The sequence below is a fragment of the Peromyscus leucopus genome, chromosome 9, assembly GCF_004664715.2.
Source record: "Peromyscus leucopus breed LL Stock chromosome 9, UCI_PerLeu_2.1, whole genome shotgun sequence".
In the NCBI taxonomy this organism is placed as follows: Eukaryota; Metazoa; Chordata; class Mammalia; order Rodentia; family Cricetidae; genus Peromyscus; species Peromyscus leucopus.
The window spans coordinates 45,430,501-45,449,065 of record NC_051070.1 but is presented as its reverse complement, the minus strand read 5'-3'; the positions used below and the strand labels follow the sequence as shown (position 1 = coordinate 45,449,065).

General features: G+C 40.2%; 1 protein-coding gene across 2 annotated transcripts in view; it reads right to left on the bottom strand.

The window, feature by feature from the left end:
• Dnajc15 (DnaJ heat shock protein family (Hsp40) member C15) overlaps nt 1-18,565 on the bottom strand; it is a 56,793-nt gene that overhangs the window by 17,369 nt on the left and 20,859 nt on the right. Inside the window, exons 4-6 of one of the 2 annotated variants that reach the window (XM_028878538.2) lie at nt 10,424-10,500; nt 5,973-6,043; nt 4,764-5,028 (exon numbers count right to left, since the gene is read on the bottom strand). In XM_028878538.2, coding sequence (XP_028734371.1) covers nt 4,922-5,028; nt 5,973-6,043; nt 10,424-10,500 — 255 coding nt within the window. In that variant the 3' untranslated portion in view covers nt 4,764-4,921. Of the gene's footprint in view, nt 1-4,763; nt 5,029-5,972; nt 6,044-10,423; nt 10,501-18,565 lie in introns of those variants that run through there. The other variant, XM_028878542.2, reaches the window with a different exon arrangement.

Sequence of the window (18,565 nt, the reverse complement as noted above, 5' to 3'; positions counted from 1 at the left end):
ATTTAAAAAATCTCTAGAGACAAGTAAGAACACAACCTATCAGAACCACTGGGATACAGCCAAGGCAACTGAAAGCTATAAGTGCTCACATTAGAAAATCTGAGAGATGTGAGTTCACTTTTTTTTATTTTAAAAATCTGAAATTTTAAATGTAACACAAATTACTAAATGGTCTTATTAATAAAAAACAAAAACACAAAACAAAACAAAACAAAACAAACCCTGGAGCCAGGTATTGGGATGAAAACTGAGAGATCAGAGAAATAGAACAAGCCACAGCCAACTTCACCTTACCAACTCCTCAGCCTCCAGAGATAGCTACTTCCTGTATACTCACACCTATATCCTTTCTGTGCTCTGCTATCTTACTTTCTTTCTCTGTCCAGCTTTATCACTTCCTCTTTCCACCCAGTTCTATCACTTTCTGTCTGTCTGTACAGACCTCCAGACCTCTATGGTTAACTAGTGCTGGGATTAAAGGCGTGTGTACCACGCCTGGCTCTGTTCCCAGTGTGGCCTTGAACTCACAGAGCTCCATATGAATCTCTGCCTCCTGAATGCTAGGATTAAAGGCGTGTGCTACCACTGCCTGACCTCTATGTTTAATATAGTGACTGGCTTTATCCTCTGATCTCCAGATAAGCTTTATTGGGGTGCACAAATAAAATATTACCACACTTAATAAACAACCCAATAATGAACTTCAATAAACAGCCAAACCCTTTAGATGGCAAGAAATAATAGATTAGGGAAGACATTAATGAAACAAAGACTGAAAGGATAATGTGCTAAACCAACCAAAAGAGTTGGTTATTTGAAAAAGTTAATGACTGACAAATCCTTAGGCAATCTGATAAAAAGAGAAGATGCAAACTGAATAGAGATCTGTGTGTATGTGCTGTAGATTATTATTTTAAGATGTGTTACATTTGTTTATGCTGTGGATTATTTGTCTAATGATACAAAAATGTGTTGCATTCTTTTATGTTTCATTTGTTAACTCTATGAAGCTATGTTACTTTGACTGTCTAAAATGCCTGATGGTCTAATGAAGAGCTGAACAGCCAAACAGCAAGGCAGGAGAAAGGATAGGCTGGGTTTCCAGGCAGAGAGAATAAATAGAAGGAGAAATCTTGGAGGAAAAAAGCAATGAGCAAGAGAACAAGGAGAGGGATGCTAAGGGCCAAGCACCCAGCCACATAGCGAGCCACCGAGTCAGAGTGAAAGTAAAATTTACAGAAGTAAGAGAAAGGTAAAAGCCCAGAGGCAAAAGGTAGATGGAATAATTTAAGTTAAGAAAAGCTGGCAAGAAACAAGCCAAGCTAAGGTTGGGCATTTATAAATAAGAATAAGCCCCTGTGTGTGATTTGTTTGGGAGCTTATTGCTGCCTGGAGGGCCAGCCTCCAGCAGCCCAGGGCATGCAAAAAAATCTACAAATATGACAAGAGCTAATCTTTTCTATCTGAGAGTTAATAGGAAACACATGCGTTCTGATGGTAACTTTCTCTTTTTACTTCATCATGAAAAAAACTCCTCAGCAGAAAACTCTAGACAATATATGAAATAAGGAAGTAAGATAGCAGGGCACAGAAAGGATATAGATGTGAGTATACAGGAAGTGGCTCTCTCTGGAGGCTGAGGAGTTGGTAAGGTGAGGTTGGCTGTGGCTTGTTCTATTCCTCTGATCTCTCAGGGTCGTATCGCATAGTCTTGAACAAACATTAAGAAACAGAGCATAGGTGGTGGTGGCGCACACCTTTAGTCCCAGCACTCAGGAGGCAGAGGCAGGCAGATCTCTGTGAGTTCGAGGCCAGCCTGGTCTACAGAGTGAGATCCAGGACAGGCACCAAAACTATACAGAGAAACCCTGTCTCGAAAAACAAAAACAAATGAAGAAACAGAGCCATTCTGATCACACAGTTATTTTCAGGCTAAAGATGTCACTCTGACTGGCTAGAAGTGAGTAATCATGGCAATGCTTTGCTGTGCAGACAGGAGGCACACAGCCTGAGCGACATCACAGAGAGTGACATTCAATTCAGGACCTAAGTTAGTTGGCTGAACCTTGAGCCTTGTATCATAAAAGTGAGGTTAGGAGTATGTGCAGAGTCAGTTGCTGAGAGGATTTGTACAGGTAATTGTGTCTTTAACGTTATCAGCCAGGCTTTTGCAAGCAAAAAACTGGCACTAAAGTTGCTTAATGCCTGACCTTGATTCTACAATTAGACACCTGGGAACTTGTCCTTGAGCAATTCATCTCCAGGGGCAACTAGTCTATTTTAGATTTGCTCTGAGGTCTGTAATTGTCTTGAAGCCATGGAATAAAGCCTGGCTAAGAAAGTATATTTTATTCAAATACCAAAATTACACAGCATAAGTCATCCTACTGTCAATTCACAGACATAACTGTGCCCAATAAGTGGAGAACACACCACCAATAGGCTGTGCGAAGGGTCCCACGGTTGTTCTTTTTAGGGAGGAATTGTGGTAGCACATGAGAGAAGTGCAGACAGAAACAAACTGATTCACACAGTCAGTGACCCCACAGTTTTTGCCAAGTAGGGTCCCCATCAGAGAATTATTCATCTGGTGGGTTGACTTTATGAATACAAGCTGTCTTCTGCTGCATATTTCTTGCAGACTCTGGTAGGAGTTGGGTGGCAAGCCCCCCAAAAGAGCAAAAGTAACCAACAACATGTGTGTACATGTATATGTATTTAATATAACATACATATAAATATCACACACATATACACACAAACATGTTTTTAATTTCTTACATATAGGAAAACATTAAAAAACACCATCTAGACAGCCTGGAAAAAAATCCCTGCAGGCAGGCTGGAGATGCACCTCAACTGGTGAAGTGTTTCTAGCATACAGAAGCCTTGGTGTGGATCCCAGCACCTCAGTAACCTTGTGGGGCAGGGGGATCAAAGTTCAAGGTCATCCTTAGCTACATAATGAGTTTGAGGTCATCAGGAGGCTCGGCTATAGGAAGACCTGTCTTCAAAAGGAAAGACAGGAAGGACAGTCTGTAGCTTAGTTTTCAAATTGCCCCATCTGTCAATCTTCCCTCTTGGATGTTCATCACGCAGTATATGAAACTACTGACTTTATAGAAAATAACCTCTTTCTTCAGCAGTTAAAAAAGTTGATAAACTAAGACATTAGCTTCAAACCATCAGATCAAAGACAGCATTAATCTTCTAACTCACTAAGTTCACTTTTTATTGAAAGTCACCTGAATGCTCATTTCAAACTAGTTACAAAAATATTATTTCCAGGCCGGGCGGTGGTAGCGCACGCCTTTAATCCCAGCACTCGGGAGGCAGAGCCAGGCGGATCTCTGTGAGTTCAAGCCAGCCTGGCTACCAAGAGAGCTCAGGAAAGGCGCAAAGCTACACAGAGAAACCTGTTCGAAAAAAAAAAAAAAAAAAATATATATATATATATATAATTTCCAGCCATTTCCCATGTTCATTTTCTGGAGTCATTTTCTTCGCACAACCTGATAAGGTAAAGCTTGTTGCACACACGCTGCTCTATGTTTATCTCACCCACTGGTAACAAACAGAAAAGTGACTTTGGTCCGAGTTGGGGAAGCACAGATGTGAGTTTTAGTACTGGAGAGGTTAGCAGCTGTAAGGGCTTACAACACTTAGTGCTGACCTGGCCAGGACAACTCTGCTGGGAAACAGAACAGGTGGGGGCAGAACTGGATTGCTCATCGCTATGCTTTGCAATATTCCTAGCTTTCTCCTTCCAAGGTCAAGGAAACATTTCTGTTGAAAAACCTATGACTTCTCTAGAGATAATTTTCAGATTTATGAGTCAGTATTCCAACTTCATCACACATAGGAAGTACCAATATTCCTCTTAGTTCGCTGTACTTGTGTTTCTTCCCAAATGCGAGGTACTTTATTTTCTTATTACTGATAAAATAAAGTGATAAAATACTCAGACAGAAGCAGCTCAAGGGAAAAAGGGTTTATCTCACAGTTCAAGGTCTGTCATGGCAGAGAAGTCAGGGCAGAAGGATCTGGAAGCAACTGGGCACACAGGACGCACAGTTAGAAGACACCAATGAACACATGAATGATAGTGGCCAACCAGTGTTCTTTATCTTATACAACCCAGAATTCTTTGTTCAGGGAATGGTGTCACCCACAGCGGGAGGTGGGTCTTCCTACCTCAGTGAGTGTAATCAAGATCATCCCCACAGGCATGGCTATAGGTCTGTCCCCTTTTGACAATTAACACCAACCATCACAGCCAGTACAGGACTTAGCAAGTCCATGAGCTTAGGAAATTCCAGATGTTTTAAACTGAACAAATTAGCAATTCTATGGGGGGAATAACCCACAGCATCAATACACGCTTAGAGGGTACAAAATCTGAAAAGACAGAGATCTTTCTTAAACGTGTGATCTGAAGAAAAATACAGAGTACAGTTCCTTCCTTCATAGGTATAAAATATGATTACATTAAGTTCCATAAACAAAAAGGACTTTAGAATAAATCCCTGTTTTTATACATGATAAATACTAAAATCTGGAGAAATTAAGGGAATGTTAAGGCTACAATGCCAGCAGAAAATACTAGCTTCCTGCCTGCATGGCTCATCCTTTCTCACTCAGTTGTTCACACAAAACCAGATAGGAAGGCACTGGTAGGCGTACTGGCATTCAAAGTCTGATATATCACACACATATGATATATATCTGATAAATAAATTGTCTAAGAAGAAAACAAGCCCTTATTTTGGGTATTACTGGGCCATTTTAATTTTTTAATTTTAATTTTTATGTAAAACAACATGCTTTCTTGGATACATTTTAGAACTTGCTTCCTTCCTGGTAGAAACAACCAACAACTTATCAATCATCTGACAGACAGGAGTGCTTAATACTATTGCAATCAATCACAGCCAAGAGCATGCACTTGACCCAGAAGGGGCAGAGGACATTCAGGAGAAAAGGACTTCAAGGAGGCACTTAAACACATTTCTTGCTCAGTCAATTGCTCTGAAAGCAAACAATAAAGAACAAATTAGTTGAGTGGATCTTTCAGTAACTGCTGAAGCTCTTTAAAAAATTTCAGCAAAATCTCTTTTCAAAGTTTATTCTCTTGTTTATTCACACTAAAGAACAGCAAGTACAAAACCAATGGCGATAATGTTCAGTGAAAAGAATTTTTATAGTAAGTAATTAAGTTGAGAAAGCTGAAAAAAAAAAAACGCTTTATTTTGGTGTCAAAAGGAATAGGAATCCAAAATTCGTTTTTAATTTTTTCCAAAATAATTACAAAACTGAAAGTCTATAAATAAGAATCTAAGAAAGCCTTCGCTTTCCTGCCCCCACCCCCTTGACTTCCGAAATACAGTGCAACTTTTCCCATCTGTTATTTTAAAGCAAGACAGTAATGAACATATGGGGCTTTCTCTATCAAGCAGCTGTAGTGTAGTTAAAGTTATAATAATTGTCTTTCTGTAAGATAAATTTACATTAAAAACCTGGCCAGTGAGAAATAAATAGCTCAGCCGCAGAGTCTTCTTAAAATTTAAAAATTCATAACCATCTATGACAAATTACAGAGATGTAGAGGAAATCCCTAAAGCTTCTACTTTTATCTTTAAGATTTAGTAGATATAATAGATGATGCACAAATCAGCTTATTCACCTCCCAGCTCATAGCTCATGTTTTCTTTCTTGATCAAAATGTGGGAACATTAGTGAGTTCAGATACTCATCCCTAAAGCCAGCAACTACGTTCTTGGAAGTTAACAGTTCAAATCCACTCTTTCCATTGAGTCACTCAACTCTGAACTACAAGTCCACTTGTTTACGAGGAAAATCTCCACACACGTGGCGCCTAAGTCCGCTTCAGCCCTGTATTACTCATGTGAGTTGGAGTGACCTGAAAGAAACTCATAGCGCATCTGACCCTGGGAAACGGAGCTACTACCTACCTTTGTCTGGATGGTTCAAAATCATCATTCTCTTGTGTGCTGTTCTAATCTTGGCCTTGCTAGCAGATGGGCTGCAAACAAATTAACCAAATGCAGATTATAAATTAATGATTTATATGGGTTTCAAGAAATTAAAAACTAATGAGAATTTCACCATCTTGTGGACAAATACAAAATTACAAGCTTTACACTTAATTCTACTAATCATTAAAATCATGGTGACTCAATACTGTATTATATTTTCCTTCAGTGCTTTATAATATCTATCCTCATTCTCAGTTTTAAAAACTGAATAAATAAAAGATGGGTTGGAGATTTAGCTCCATCATAGAATCCTTACCTAGCAGCCATGAGACCCAAGGCTTAGTGCCCAGCACCAAAATAACACACCACCACCACAACCAACAACACCCCACATACACAGGCCACGAGAGTCACACTATGCACACTACAAGTATTGAAAGTTTATGCTTCTAAGGTCATTTTGGAGGAAGGTGGCATATATCATCGAGGTACTGGAGTTCCAGAACTAGTCTGCTAGGTTTTTAGATCAGTCTTGCTGCGGAGTACTGGCTGCTGCTGGTCAAGGATACTGCCGAGTGCTAGGACAGTGCCCACATGTGAGTTCTAGAATAGTTGTCTTCTGTCAGACCTTCAACAAGCAATCTCCAAACTCCACCGAGTTCAGAGTGTATCTAGCTTTGTAAGAAAGCTGTGGGAAAGTGTGGCGTACAGCAGCCTACAATGTGAGTGGAAGTGAAAGGAGACAGTGAAATAAACATAATATTACAACGACGAAACTGATTTCTTCAGAGTTACAAGCGTTTAGTTCATTTTCTGAGCATGAAAAGAATTTTAGCACCAACAGTAGAAGTTACTGCACCTAACAGGTATTGTATTTAAGTGACTTAACTTTACCAAGCTTCAAATGGGTAAGTTTATAGCCAGCTTAAAGTATGAGGGTAGTTGTGAAGCTCAAAGGAATCTGAATGGATTCCTGTGTTAGCAGGAAGCACACAATTTTAGTTATTCAGGTCGAAGTTCAAAAATCCTAATTCTACTGCTCTTCAGCTATGAAATTGTCTTGCTCATTTAAACTCTCTGAGTTATCATTTTCTCATATGTAACATAAATACAATGAAGCCTATCTACAAGGATTACTTTAAAGAGTAAAGGATGTTTATGAAAATACATTTTATATGTATATATGTATATATATTTGTACTTTTAAAGAACTTAATGTAAACAATCTAACATTTCCTGAATGACTCAGAAGCACTATCCTGAGAATGAACTAAATGCAGCTCTCAAAGTCTGCAGAAGTTGGCTGATCCTTCTAAAGGCCCAGAATGCTGCTTAAGATCCTCCTTCTGTTTGAACAACACCTCCCTTGATATCAGGTGTCAATCTTTGATTCTGTTAGTGCTCCAATTTCTAGTAGTTTCTTGTCAATTACATGCTACCACTAACCTCCTACAGATAAATAACAATGTCATACATGTTAATACATCATATTAAAGTGTCACATGCCTAAACTTCTAGCATTCAGGAGGCTGAGACAAAAATATCTTGAACTCAAAAAGGCTATGTAACAAGACTGTCTCAAAAGATAAGATCCCTGTGAAAAAAGAACTATTACTGGCTAAATGAACAGACAAACCATTCTTCCATAAATAAAATAAACAAGTTCCTTTATGCAAGGTCCTGAGAATACTTCTTTTGGTTGTTTACAGAAACCTTATGGGGGAACATTTTTTTTTTTTTTTTTTTTTTGGTTTTTCGAGACAGGGTTTCTCTGTGTAGCTTTGCGCCTTTTCCTGGAACTCACTTGGTAGCCCAGGCTGGCCTCGAACTCACAGAGATCCGCCTGCCTCTGCCTTCCGAGTGCTGGGATTAAAGGCGTGCGCCACCACCGCCCGGCTTAGGGGAACATTTTTAAACTTAACTTTTAGGTAGCTCTCAAATAGATAGTGTTTGATTTCAGACTATTGAGTTTTGAGAAAGTAAAGTAACAATTGGATATTTATAAGAGCTAACTTTCTATCTAATTGCGTAAGAAATGAAAACCACATCACTCCGAAAACCAGCGCAGTTTCACTTCCTGTGCTGACGTGCACAGATCCTTCTGTTTACAGCGCTCTCCAGCACCTCTACACTGGTTATGCTCTCTTGTTCTGGATGCCCGACTGTACATACAAATGACTTACAGGTACAGTCTAGACCTGCACGTAAGATATCATCTCAGATGGAATATGCAATGGGTGCTTCATGGATTTTATAGTAACCCCCCTAAAAAACCCAACAACAAAAACCAAAAGACCCAAAACCAAGAGCAACAATCACAAAAAGTAAATTCCTTAGAAGAATGAAGGCTCTAACTAGTGAACACTGACAGTATACAAGACTATTAGGTATAAAAATTAGAAACCTATAAAAAGAGCCTCACAAGACTGTACTTCACAAAGCTAATTACTAAAAAATAGATATCAATTTAGAAAAGTACCAATTTGTTGTATATATTTGAAGAAACATGGTGTGTTAGCTCTTATTTTGTATATCAAGTTTTAATTGAATACATGAAACAAAGTCTGAAAGTCACCTCAGTTACAATATTCTTGAAAATCAATGGCATTGCCTATTTTTAAAATTTTTTTTTATTAAGAAATTTTTTATTCATTCCACATACCAACTACAGATCCCCCCCCCCCCCTATCTCCTCCTCTGAAAAAGGTATAACCTCCCATGGGGCGTCAGCAAAGCCCACACATTCAGCTGAGGAGGGTCCAAGCCCCTCCTCCTGCATCAAGGGCAATACACTCCAAAAGGCCAGTTCATGTAGACGAATTTCTAAATGGTCTTATTAAATAAAAACCAAGGAGCCAAATATAGGGGTGAAAGCCTTAGATCAGGGAAACAGGGAAAGCCACCAGCCAACCTTACCTCACTAACTCTGCAGCTTCCAAATGTGAGTTACTTCCTGCCTACCCACGCCTTTATTGCCTTGCTGTTCTGCCCTCTCATTGACTATCTTAGCCCAGCTACCTCACTTCCTCTTCCTACACACCTCTGTCACTTTCTGTCTGTCTGTACAGACCTCCAGGTCTCTATGGTTGGTACTGGGATTAAAGGCGTGTGTCACCGTGCTTGGCTCTGTTCCCTAGTGTGGCCTTGAACACACAGAGACCCTGCCTGCTAAGTGATCAGATTAAGGGCGTGTGCTGCCTGACTTCTTGCTTACTTAAAATGGCTGACCTTTTCCCCTTGATCTCTAGGCAAGCTTTATTTATAAAATATCACCACATTTCAGCACAAATAAAATATCACCACAAGTTCATGCACCAGAGATAGATCCTATTCCCACTGTCAGGGGCCTCTTAAACAGACCAAGCTATACAACTATCTCGCCCATACAGAGGACCCAGTCCAGTCCAATGCAGGCTCCACAGCTGTCAGTCCAAAGTTCATAAGTTCCCACTGGCTTGGTTCGCTTCTCTCTGTAAGTTTACCCATCATGGTCTTGATGCCCCTTGACATTGCCTATTTTTTAAAAAGTAACTTTTTTCTACACAAAACCTGAAGTACTGTGTACATTGAGGTCTGACGCCCATCAAACTATATTAAAGTGAAAACGCATGGAAGAAAAGTTGATGTACACAAATATGACAATTTAAAACCATGGCCTTTAAGACAATTATCATCTTAGTGGTGAGCTTTGAAGATGGGGGGAGAATTCTCATTTACATGCAGTTTATTCCCCTTCTGGTTTTGCTATATTGAAACTCTAAATCATTGCTACATTTTAATGATGTATTTGTTGCCCAGACCATGAATTTTAAAGTGTTCCCTGGAATATGTTTGACTGGCAAGGGAAGGGAGGGTGGGGTAGGTGGAGAAACAAGGTGTGTGGAACTGAGTGGCATTCTTGAGCCTGTAGTAAACAGAGTCAATAAGATGAGGGACATTAATGCTCCCTGAGTAAATACTAAGCAAGGAAATAGTTAGCTAACTAACATGGTCCCTTTGCTTAATGCCAGCCACTACTTTCTCTGACGAGGAAAACTCCCATCTCTTAGTTTTAAATAAAGTACTAAGCTAAAGGAAGTCCAGTCTTCAAAAATTATTATTGCACTTATTTATTTGTATCCACACATCTGTGGGGTGGGGGGTGGGGTGGGGTGGGGGTGTATGTGGATGTACCACAGTATGCAGGTGGTTGAGAGAGAAATCAGTGTCACAACAGGGAATCTTGTGATGGGACCTGGAGCCTAGGACTCCTTGAAAAGAGCAAAGAGTATACATAACTTCAATTAATCCAGACCTTAAAAGGCAAAAATGTGCTATATCCTCTTCTGGGTTTTATTTTTAAATTTTAAATTTCACCACAATTCCCCCCACTTCCAATTTTCAAGACAATCTTGGCCACAAAACAAAAATACTTATGCAGCACTTACCTTACACCTAAAATAAGACTAGCTTCTCGCCTACTCATTTTCTGCTCAAATCCTCCTTTATAGTAGGATGAAAGGCTCTGCATGGGAAAGAAAGAGCAAGAAATAATTAGTTCCATGCACAGGGTAGCATGACCTCAATCCCCTCACACCGCTACAGTAAGAGCAATGCATTTTATTAGAAATCAACTTGAAATTGCAGGGGAATGCACTACACAATGATCCTTTCATAAAACTCTAACCAAGATGAATGCAAAAAACATGAACAGTGTTTTCAACTTTACAATGCATTAATTTTCTCTACTGAGATAGAACCGAAGGACAGGGATCAGCAAATGTCAATGCTTTTCCCTAAGCACTGAAGTTCTTTTCTCACTGGATAGCCTTGACCAAGGCACTTATATTGATATGGCAGGTATCTGTTTGCCTTGTATCCTGGCTGACAGAGAAAGAAGAACATGTAATGGTAACAGACAGGAAAGGCAAGAGAGGCTGGGAAACTGAGCGACATGGCCGTGGTGGCTAGAGAGTGAACTAGGAAGCCAGGAGTCTTAAAAAGCAATGGGAATGGATCGTGAAAGGCCTGGTTGGTGACGGAATGAGAAGTGAGAGCACTGGAGGAACATCATTTGGCTTTGTTTTGGAAGGATCAGTTCGAGTCTGAAGAGTGAAAAAGAACAAGGGTGGACCAGTTGAAGAACAGACTGTAAACTAGCAAGGCACTGGGACATAAATGAAGGCAGGACCTGAGGATGTGGTGGAAATGGTCAGAGACTTTTCATGTCTTTGGAGAGCAAACATTTGCTTAGTGGATGACTATGAGATATGAAAAAGGAGGAATTACAAATGATGCAGAAGTTCTGCACTGTCCAGATCCCTCCTCGGGACTGAAGGACTCAAGACACAGAGCTGCACTCACTGAGCAGCCTAGCTCTGACCATTTGAGACGAAAGTCAAAGGCATGCCCTCTTCCCAGAGCAGCCTGCATCTGAAATGCCTGGCCGAGGTGGAATGAGCTGCAGTTCTCCAAGGTCAGTCCTTGGATGCCACTATACCCACTTCCCAGGTGATGCTATGCTCCTAGCCCTCTTCTAATCACAATGGACCATGGTAGCTGTGAGGCCAGACCTTTGTTAAGACTGCACTACACCATAACTTGCTCCTCTAGCCTTGTCTTGCTTTGAAGGATGCTGCGTCAAAGACTGTTCCCTAAACTTACAGCTCTCCAATTTTTGCCCCAGTCTGCTTCTCAGAGAGCCCAAGCCATGCAAATGTCTTTAAGATTTTTGGCCTAGAACTACCAGACTGCTTTTTAATGGCTAAAGGATGGAGCAGTTATCAGTTGTAGGAAATAGATATGATGAGGATGGTTTCCAAGTCATTAAATTGAAGCTTCTATCCATATCCAAGTGGAAAAAAAGTTCAATCTAGAGAAAGCCCATCAGAGTCCTCAGTGGGGACAGTGCTTAGTGAAGATAGACTGAGCAAGGCTGCCTAAGGAGAGCAAGTACAGAGACTGAGCCTGAGTCTGCGCAAGAACTGAAACGGAGGAGGGATCAGTAAAGGGCTCTAGGAAGACCACGCTATGACCTAGGAAGAAAACGGAAAGTGAAAAGCGAGGAAATAAAACATGGTTTCAAGTGTTTCGGGTAGGTAAAAGAAAATGTGATCTGAGAACTGACCCCATTAATTAGCAAAGAGAAGGTCAATGGAGAGGCAGGGCTGGGAGTTCCAAGGCTGTCAGCCTGGGCTGAAGAGAGACCTGTCTCAAAAGACAGTAGCAAGTGAGGTGAGTTGAGTTGCCGGGTATGGCGGAGCACGGCTGGGATCAAAGCACTTCCGAGGGGGAGACAGGGCAGCACAAAACCCGCAGCTCCCTCGGGCTACATAACGACATCCTGTCTCAAAGCGGGGAAAACAAAAAAAATCAAAAAGGAGAGAGAGCAAGAAATCAGGAGAGAGCAAGGAAAAGCAATTATTGTCAGGGGCTCTGAACAGGTGTATGACTCAGCTTTTAGAGAGAAACATAGGCATGTACGATTGAACACATACACAATTCTAGGCAGAAGACTGCATTTTTGCAATGAATAATAAGTAACTATAGCCACCGACTACAGTATGTATCAGGGGTTGCTTCCAGAACCAGTCGGTTGTATTGAAATGCTTGGGTGTACAAGTCTGTTATAGAAAAGCACAACACAGTATCTGCAAATAAGCTGCCCCCTCCTCCTGTACACCGCAAACCACCCGCAGATCACTAAAACAATGTAAATGACATGTAAATCAACAGTGGCTACACTGTAGTTAAGGATTGATGGCAAGAGAAACCAGTGCTACGCGATTAGCTCAGGTACAGTTTCCCCTCCATGGTGGTGATCTGCCGGAAGTAAGACACGGTAAGCATTGTCTTTTACCACAGACACCGATGATTCACTAATCTAACAGGGCCATGAGGAGTCAGTCACATGCCCTATTTCCAGTGTCATGTCATTTCCAACCCACTACAAAAACAAACACACAGAGAGACTGTTACAGAAGACGGGAGTTAAACCTCAAGCCAAAGCTGGAGAAAAACTGGATACTTAGTAGAGGAAGGCCAGATGATCTTAGAGGCTCTTTCAGCAGACCAAAATCTTTCCTAGGTGCAAGCCTTATCCTCAAATGAAAGCTGGTTATTTGAGTTGTTTATGGCAGGCATCTCTACAGCAGTACATTGGTTCTTCTTTTGGTCTTAATTCATGCTTCAGGCTGATACACTTTTCCTTTACAGAAAAGGTATTCCTATGACTCCTCACCCACTGTGGAGAGCTCTAAGACTCTAACTCAGCATAAGATAAACTGATGTTCCTGTCATTCCCTCTATGGTCACAAGTCACTACACTTAAAAAGCAACACTAGTATCTATGCTATTTTTATTTTTTACCAAGTGGAAATGGGGCCACAGAAAAGTCTCCTCAAAACCCAGCATCTGCAAGAACTTCCTATCCTGCAACACTGCCTTTATTACAAGTCAGTAACCTTCGCACAGAAACCATCACGCCTTCTAGAAGATCGTTTTGCAGACAGAAGCCTAACACCCGGGACAGCACACAGAAAGACAGACACGAGGAAATAGAAGCTTGTACTGCTCAACACTGAAATATAGGCCCATTTCTTCAGAGAAAATCCTGCCTTCTACAACCAAGAAAGACAACTTCAAAAAGAGATATTTGTACAATACACTAATCTATTATCTTTAAATCACTGTTTGCATTCTGAGCAGGCACGAAATTATAACTTGGTATCTCCCTCCTCTAATCCTAAATAATAATTGAAAGGGTATTTGAGGCTTGGTAAAATATATCAACACCAAATTGTTTGGAATATAAGGAGATCAGATGCTGTAGTTCACTCTCTGAAAATGCTTCGATCCAAAGGAAACGTCCAGATCCATGAACATGATTTTGGTGGTTTGAAAGAAAACGGCCCCCAAAAGGAGTGGCACTATTAGAAGGTGTGGTCTTGTTGAAGGAAGTGTGTCACTGTGGGGGTGGGCTTTGAGGTCTCATATATGCTCAAGCCACTCCCAGTGAGTCAGTCCTGTTGCCTGAAAGATGTAGGACTCTCGGCTCCTTCTCCAGCACCACGTCTGCCTCCATGCTGCCATGTCCCGCCATGATGATAATGGACTGAACCTCTGAACTGTAAGCTGCCACCACAATTAAATGTTTTCCTTTATAAGAGTTGCTGTGGTCATGGTGTCTCTTCACAGCAACAGAAACCCTAACTAAGACAACGATATTACTACAAGTAATAATTTTGTCATTGAGGGTGAAGAGATGATGATGTCTACTGAAAACACCCTAGGATGTACAAATAATATTCTATCCAAGAAGCACACACAAGCAACAACAGAAGTCACATTAATTTCTTTCTGAAATTAGTATTAAATGATGGTGTCATGTTATCAAAGGAGGGCTAAAATAACTCAATAAAACAAGTGTTCATTAGCTATTTCAGTGGGTAACATGAACAATCCTCCACTAGGTGAGAATGCTTATCATTCAGTGTTAGGTGAAGAAATAAACTTCATATCTGAGTTACAGAGCCACAAAAGGATGACTTCAAGTAAAAGGACAAATTTATAAATAGAAAATTAAAAGCCTTGAAGAAGATAAATGACTCAGGACTCTCTCAATTCTTAAATTAGGAGTAATTAGGCATTTGTTGAACCAATTAGTACTCATTTATACATTTTAAACAGTAAACAAAAGGCACTAGTTCAAAATAACAGACTGCATCATAACGGTCTTTCGTCTCCCAAAGTGCCTAAGAAATAAAAAAGTAAATATTTGCAATAAGAGAAAGCCATAACAGACTTTGAAAATAAGAAATCAGTAGTAGGCCAGAAAGTTTAAACAAATACTGATATTGAAAAACATGAAAGACGCATATGAAAAACTATCACAGCAACCCCAAATATCAGGAAAAACAAAACACTAGGAAAGAATAAATTCTCCCCCAGGAAACCAAGAAGAAAACATTAAATTCAGAGGCCATTTCTTTTTTAAGTATTGAGGTTTATAGCAAAGAGGGCCCTCCCTATACTCATCTAAATCAGAGCCTGTGGTCCAGAACATGTGACTTCCCCTCTGACTAAGGAAACGGACAAACAAATACATTACACCATGAAGAAGAAATAACAATGACTTCTTAGAAAGTATAATCTTCCCTTGTAGGGGCCGGAGAAATGGCCAGTATTAGGAACATCTCTTGCAGAGGACCCATGTCATGCTGCTCACACCTGCCCATAAATCCAGCCCTAGGGAACCCAACACTCTTTTTTGCACTCCTCAGGTATTTGCACCCCTATGTGGACAAACCCACACACATACATGTAATTAAAAATAAAATAAAATGTAAAACATTTCCCTTGTATAAAATTCAGATGAACTGTTTTAAAGAATGACCACAGCTAACCACCAGCCTGGTGATTTTTAAACTGTGGAAGAATTGCAGAATGTAAAAGAAAAACATTATCGGGAACAAAAATGAGATGAAAGAGCCAGACACTAAAGGACAAACTCAGATGCCAGCATCTTCTAATACACAACCTAGAAATAGAGAATTAATAGAGGGAAGAAATAATCAAAGAAAAACAGCAGTATGAAAGAATAAAAGAGAATCTCCAAGTAAGCTACAGTTCATTAAGAATCCTGGTGAAGATAGTAAGATATCAATAATTAAAGAAACAAAGTAACTGAACCCCCAAACCAAACAATGGAAACAAGGGGGGGGGCAGTGAGGTTGCATCCCATCAGAGACATCTACTTCTGTTAATCAGGGACCACTAGATTTCAAGCAGAAAAGAGTCACAATCAATAATTAACCATTAATAATTGTGCAGGCAACACAAATCTTGTTAGCAGAAAAAGAGTGAAAACATTCACCGTCCAAGCACACGATGAACTCTCACTCCAGCCAGCATTCCTAGATAATAAGTTTTAAATATATGACTAAGAGAAATGGGATTTAAGAACAAGACAGTACAAAAATAAAAGAAAAAAGAAAAAGAAAAGAACAGGACAGTAAAACTTGAATAAAGTAGAGTATACAAAACAATAAACAGAAAGCCTGTGAATGAGATAGTGGAATACAACTGCACATCCTATTCTTTTAGTAACCCAACTTGGTTCAAAAATGAGTACTTCTCGAATCCCGTAACACTGTATTTATGAGGCAGCTGGGACTCGTTAATGTGAAGAGAAGCTATGCACATACTTCATGTTTCAGTTTCTCTGGACTGGTTAGTATGTAAAGAATTATTCTTGAAGATGACGATGATTAAGATATTCTAAACTATTTCCCTACAAACTAGAATCACATTTTGTTTTAAAAAGAAAAAGCTAGATTTTTTAAAAAAAAAAAATCATCACAAGGAAAAGGGTGGCACATCAATCACTTTCCCCTCCTAAGAAAAGTCTTGCGACATGCCCAATACCAGCTGCCCTGCTGTAGGCCTCTACTGAGCGGTGCAATGGTGAAAATATTCTCAACGCCTTTTTCTCAGTACAGTGCTCCAGGGGCTTAAGGTTTTCTCTTCATGATATACATACATATATCTACAGAGCATCACCACAGCAGAAGCATGATAATTCTTTCTAAATGTGTTTCCAGTCACAAGGGACACACAGGGAAAGATGAAGACAACATGCACTCAATGAGCCCTGTCACAATTTCTGTTAGGATCACTCCTCTCGTGTCTCTATCATACATCACCATTCCCTCTCAACGACCTCCAGAGCTTTTGCTCTGGCTCACTCTTGTCTATACTCTAAGTGGTTGGCAGGACAAATGATAACTTAAAACAATGCCTGTCTTGACCTTTCCCCTGTTCAAAATCTTCTGTACTCAGAAAAGAATGAGAGGTGCTTTCATGGTCTATGGGCCCTAAGAGACCGGGCCTGAGCTGGTTTCTCTTCAGACACTACTGGAATTATCCTTGCTGCTGTGCTCACCCCACCTTGGGACCTCTCAGTGCTCCTACTGCTCAGAACACTTCCTTCAGATGCTCATATGGTCCCTGTCCACATCTCCTAAAAGGCTTTGCCTGGCCTAGATGAACGAAGGTCCTTCTCTTCCAGCATTCTTCTTTCTTACACTGGTTTGGATTTCTTAATGATACTTGATAATTTTAGAAATGATATACTTTCATGTTTTAAATTGTTTATCTGCACTAAAATGTAAAACATAAACTCCTAGAGAGAAGTATGCTTGGTCTATGAATATATTTCACTGCCTATAATATCTGCCATGTAGCAGGTACACAGTGAATACTAACTGAACAAATGCTGAATATCTACCTATGAATATGTTAGCCAAATCAAATATAAATGGGAAGCAGAAAACACACCTATACTCCATAATCACAGACATGCATTCTCAGATTCTGGAAGAATCTCTTGCAGTTCTTTTGAATATGGGCTGAATTACTTTCACTATGTCTTCCTTTGAAGGGCTGTTATTAACTAATCCCACATGCCTGTAATGTCTTTGCTAACAAACCAAGCTGATCGAGTCCAGATCTGTTCCTAGTTTGCAAAAGGCAAGGCTTACACTACAGTGATCAAAACTGCAATTCACACTGTAGCTTTTAAAAAATGATTTATTTATTTTTATTCATTAATTTTTTTCTATGCATTGTTGTTGTGTCTATGTGAGGGTGTTGGATCCCCTGCAACTGCCATGTGGGTGCTGGGAACTATACCCAAGTCTCTGGAAGAGCAGCCAGTGCTCATAATTGCTGAGCCATATCTCCAGCTCCCAACACACACACACACACACACACACACACACACACACACACACACACAGAGTTGCTGTTTCATTCTCATTTTCATTCATTCTGCACTTCTTTTAAGTTTATAAAAATAAAAAATATCTAGAATTCTGCTGAATGAATGAATAGCTGTAGTTGTTTTTTTCACTCTTTGGGCCTGCCACCCAGCTCCCAAATAAATACACGGAAGCTTATTCTTACTTATGAATGCCCAGCTGTTGTTTGCTTTTACTATTTTTTGGGGGGCTGCCACCTAGCTCCCAAATAAATCACACACAGAGGCTCATTCTTAATTATAAATGTCCGGCCTTAGCTTGGCTTATTTCTTGCCAGCTTTCCCGAACTTAAATTGTCCTGTCTACCTTTTGCCTCTGGGCTTTTCCCTTTCTCTTACTTCTGTAACCTTACTTTCTTACTCCATTGCTGGTTGTGTAGCTGGGTGGCTGGCCCCTTGCATCCTCCTCCTGCTCTTGCTCCCTCTTCTTTCCTCTCAGATTTCTCCTTCTATTTATCCTCTCTACCTGCCAGTCCTGCCTATCCTTTCTCCTGCCTTGCCATTGGCTGTTCAGTTTTTTATTAGACCATCAGGTGTTTTAGACAGGCACAGTCACACAGCTTCACAGTGTTAAACAAATGCAAGTAACATACCTTAAAATAATATTCTACAACACTCAGCATTAGCTTGGCTTGTTTCTAGCCAGCATTTAACTTAAATTATCCCATCTACCTTTTGCCTCTGGGCTTTTACCTTTCTCTGTTCTATATACCTTTTTTTTAACTTCTTACTCCATGTCTGGCTGTGTGGCTGTGTGGCTGTCCCCTGGCAT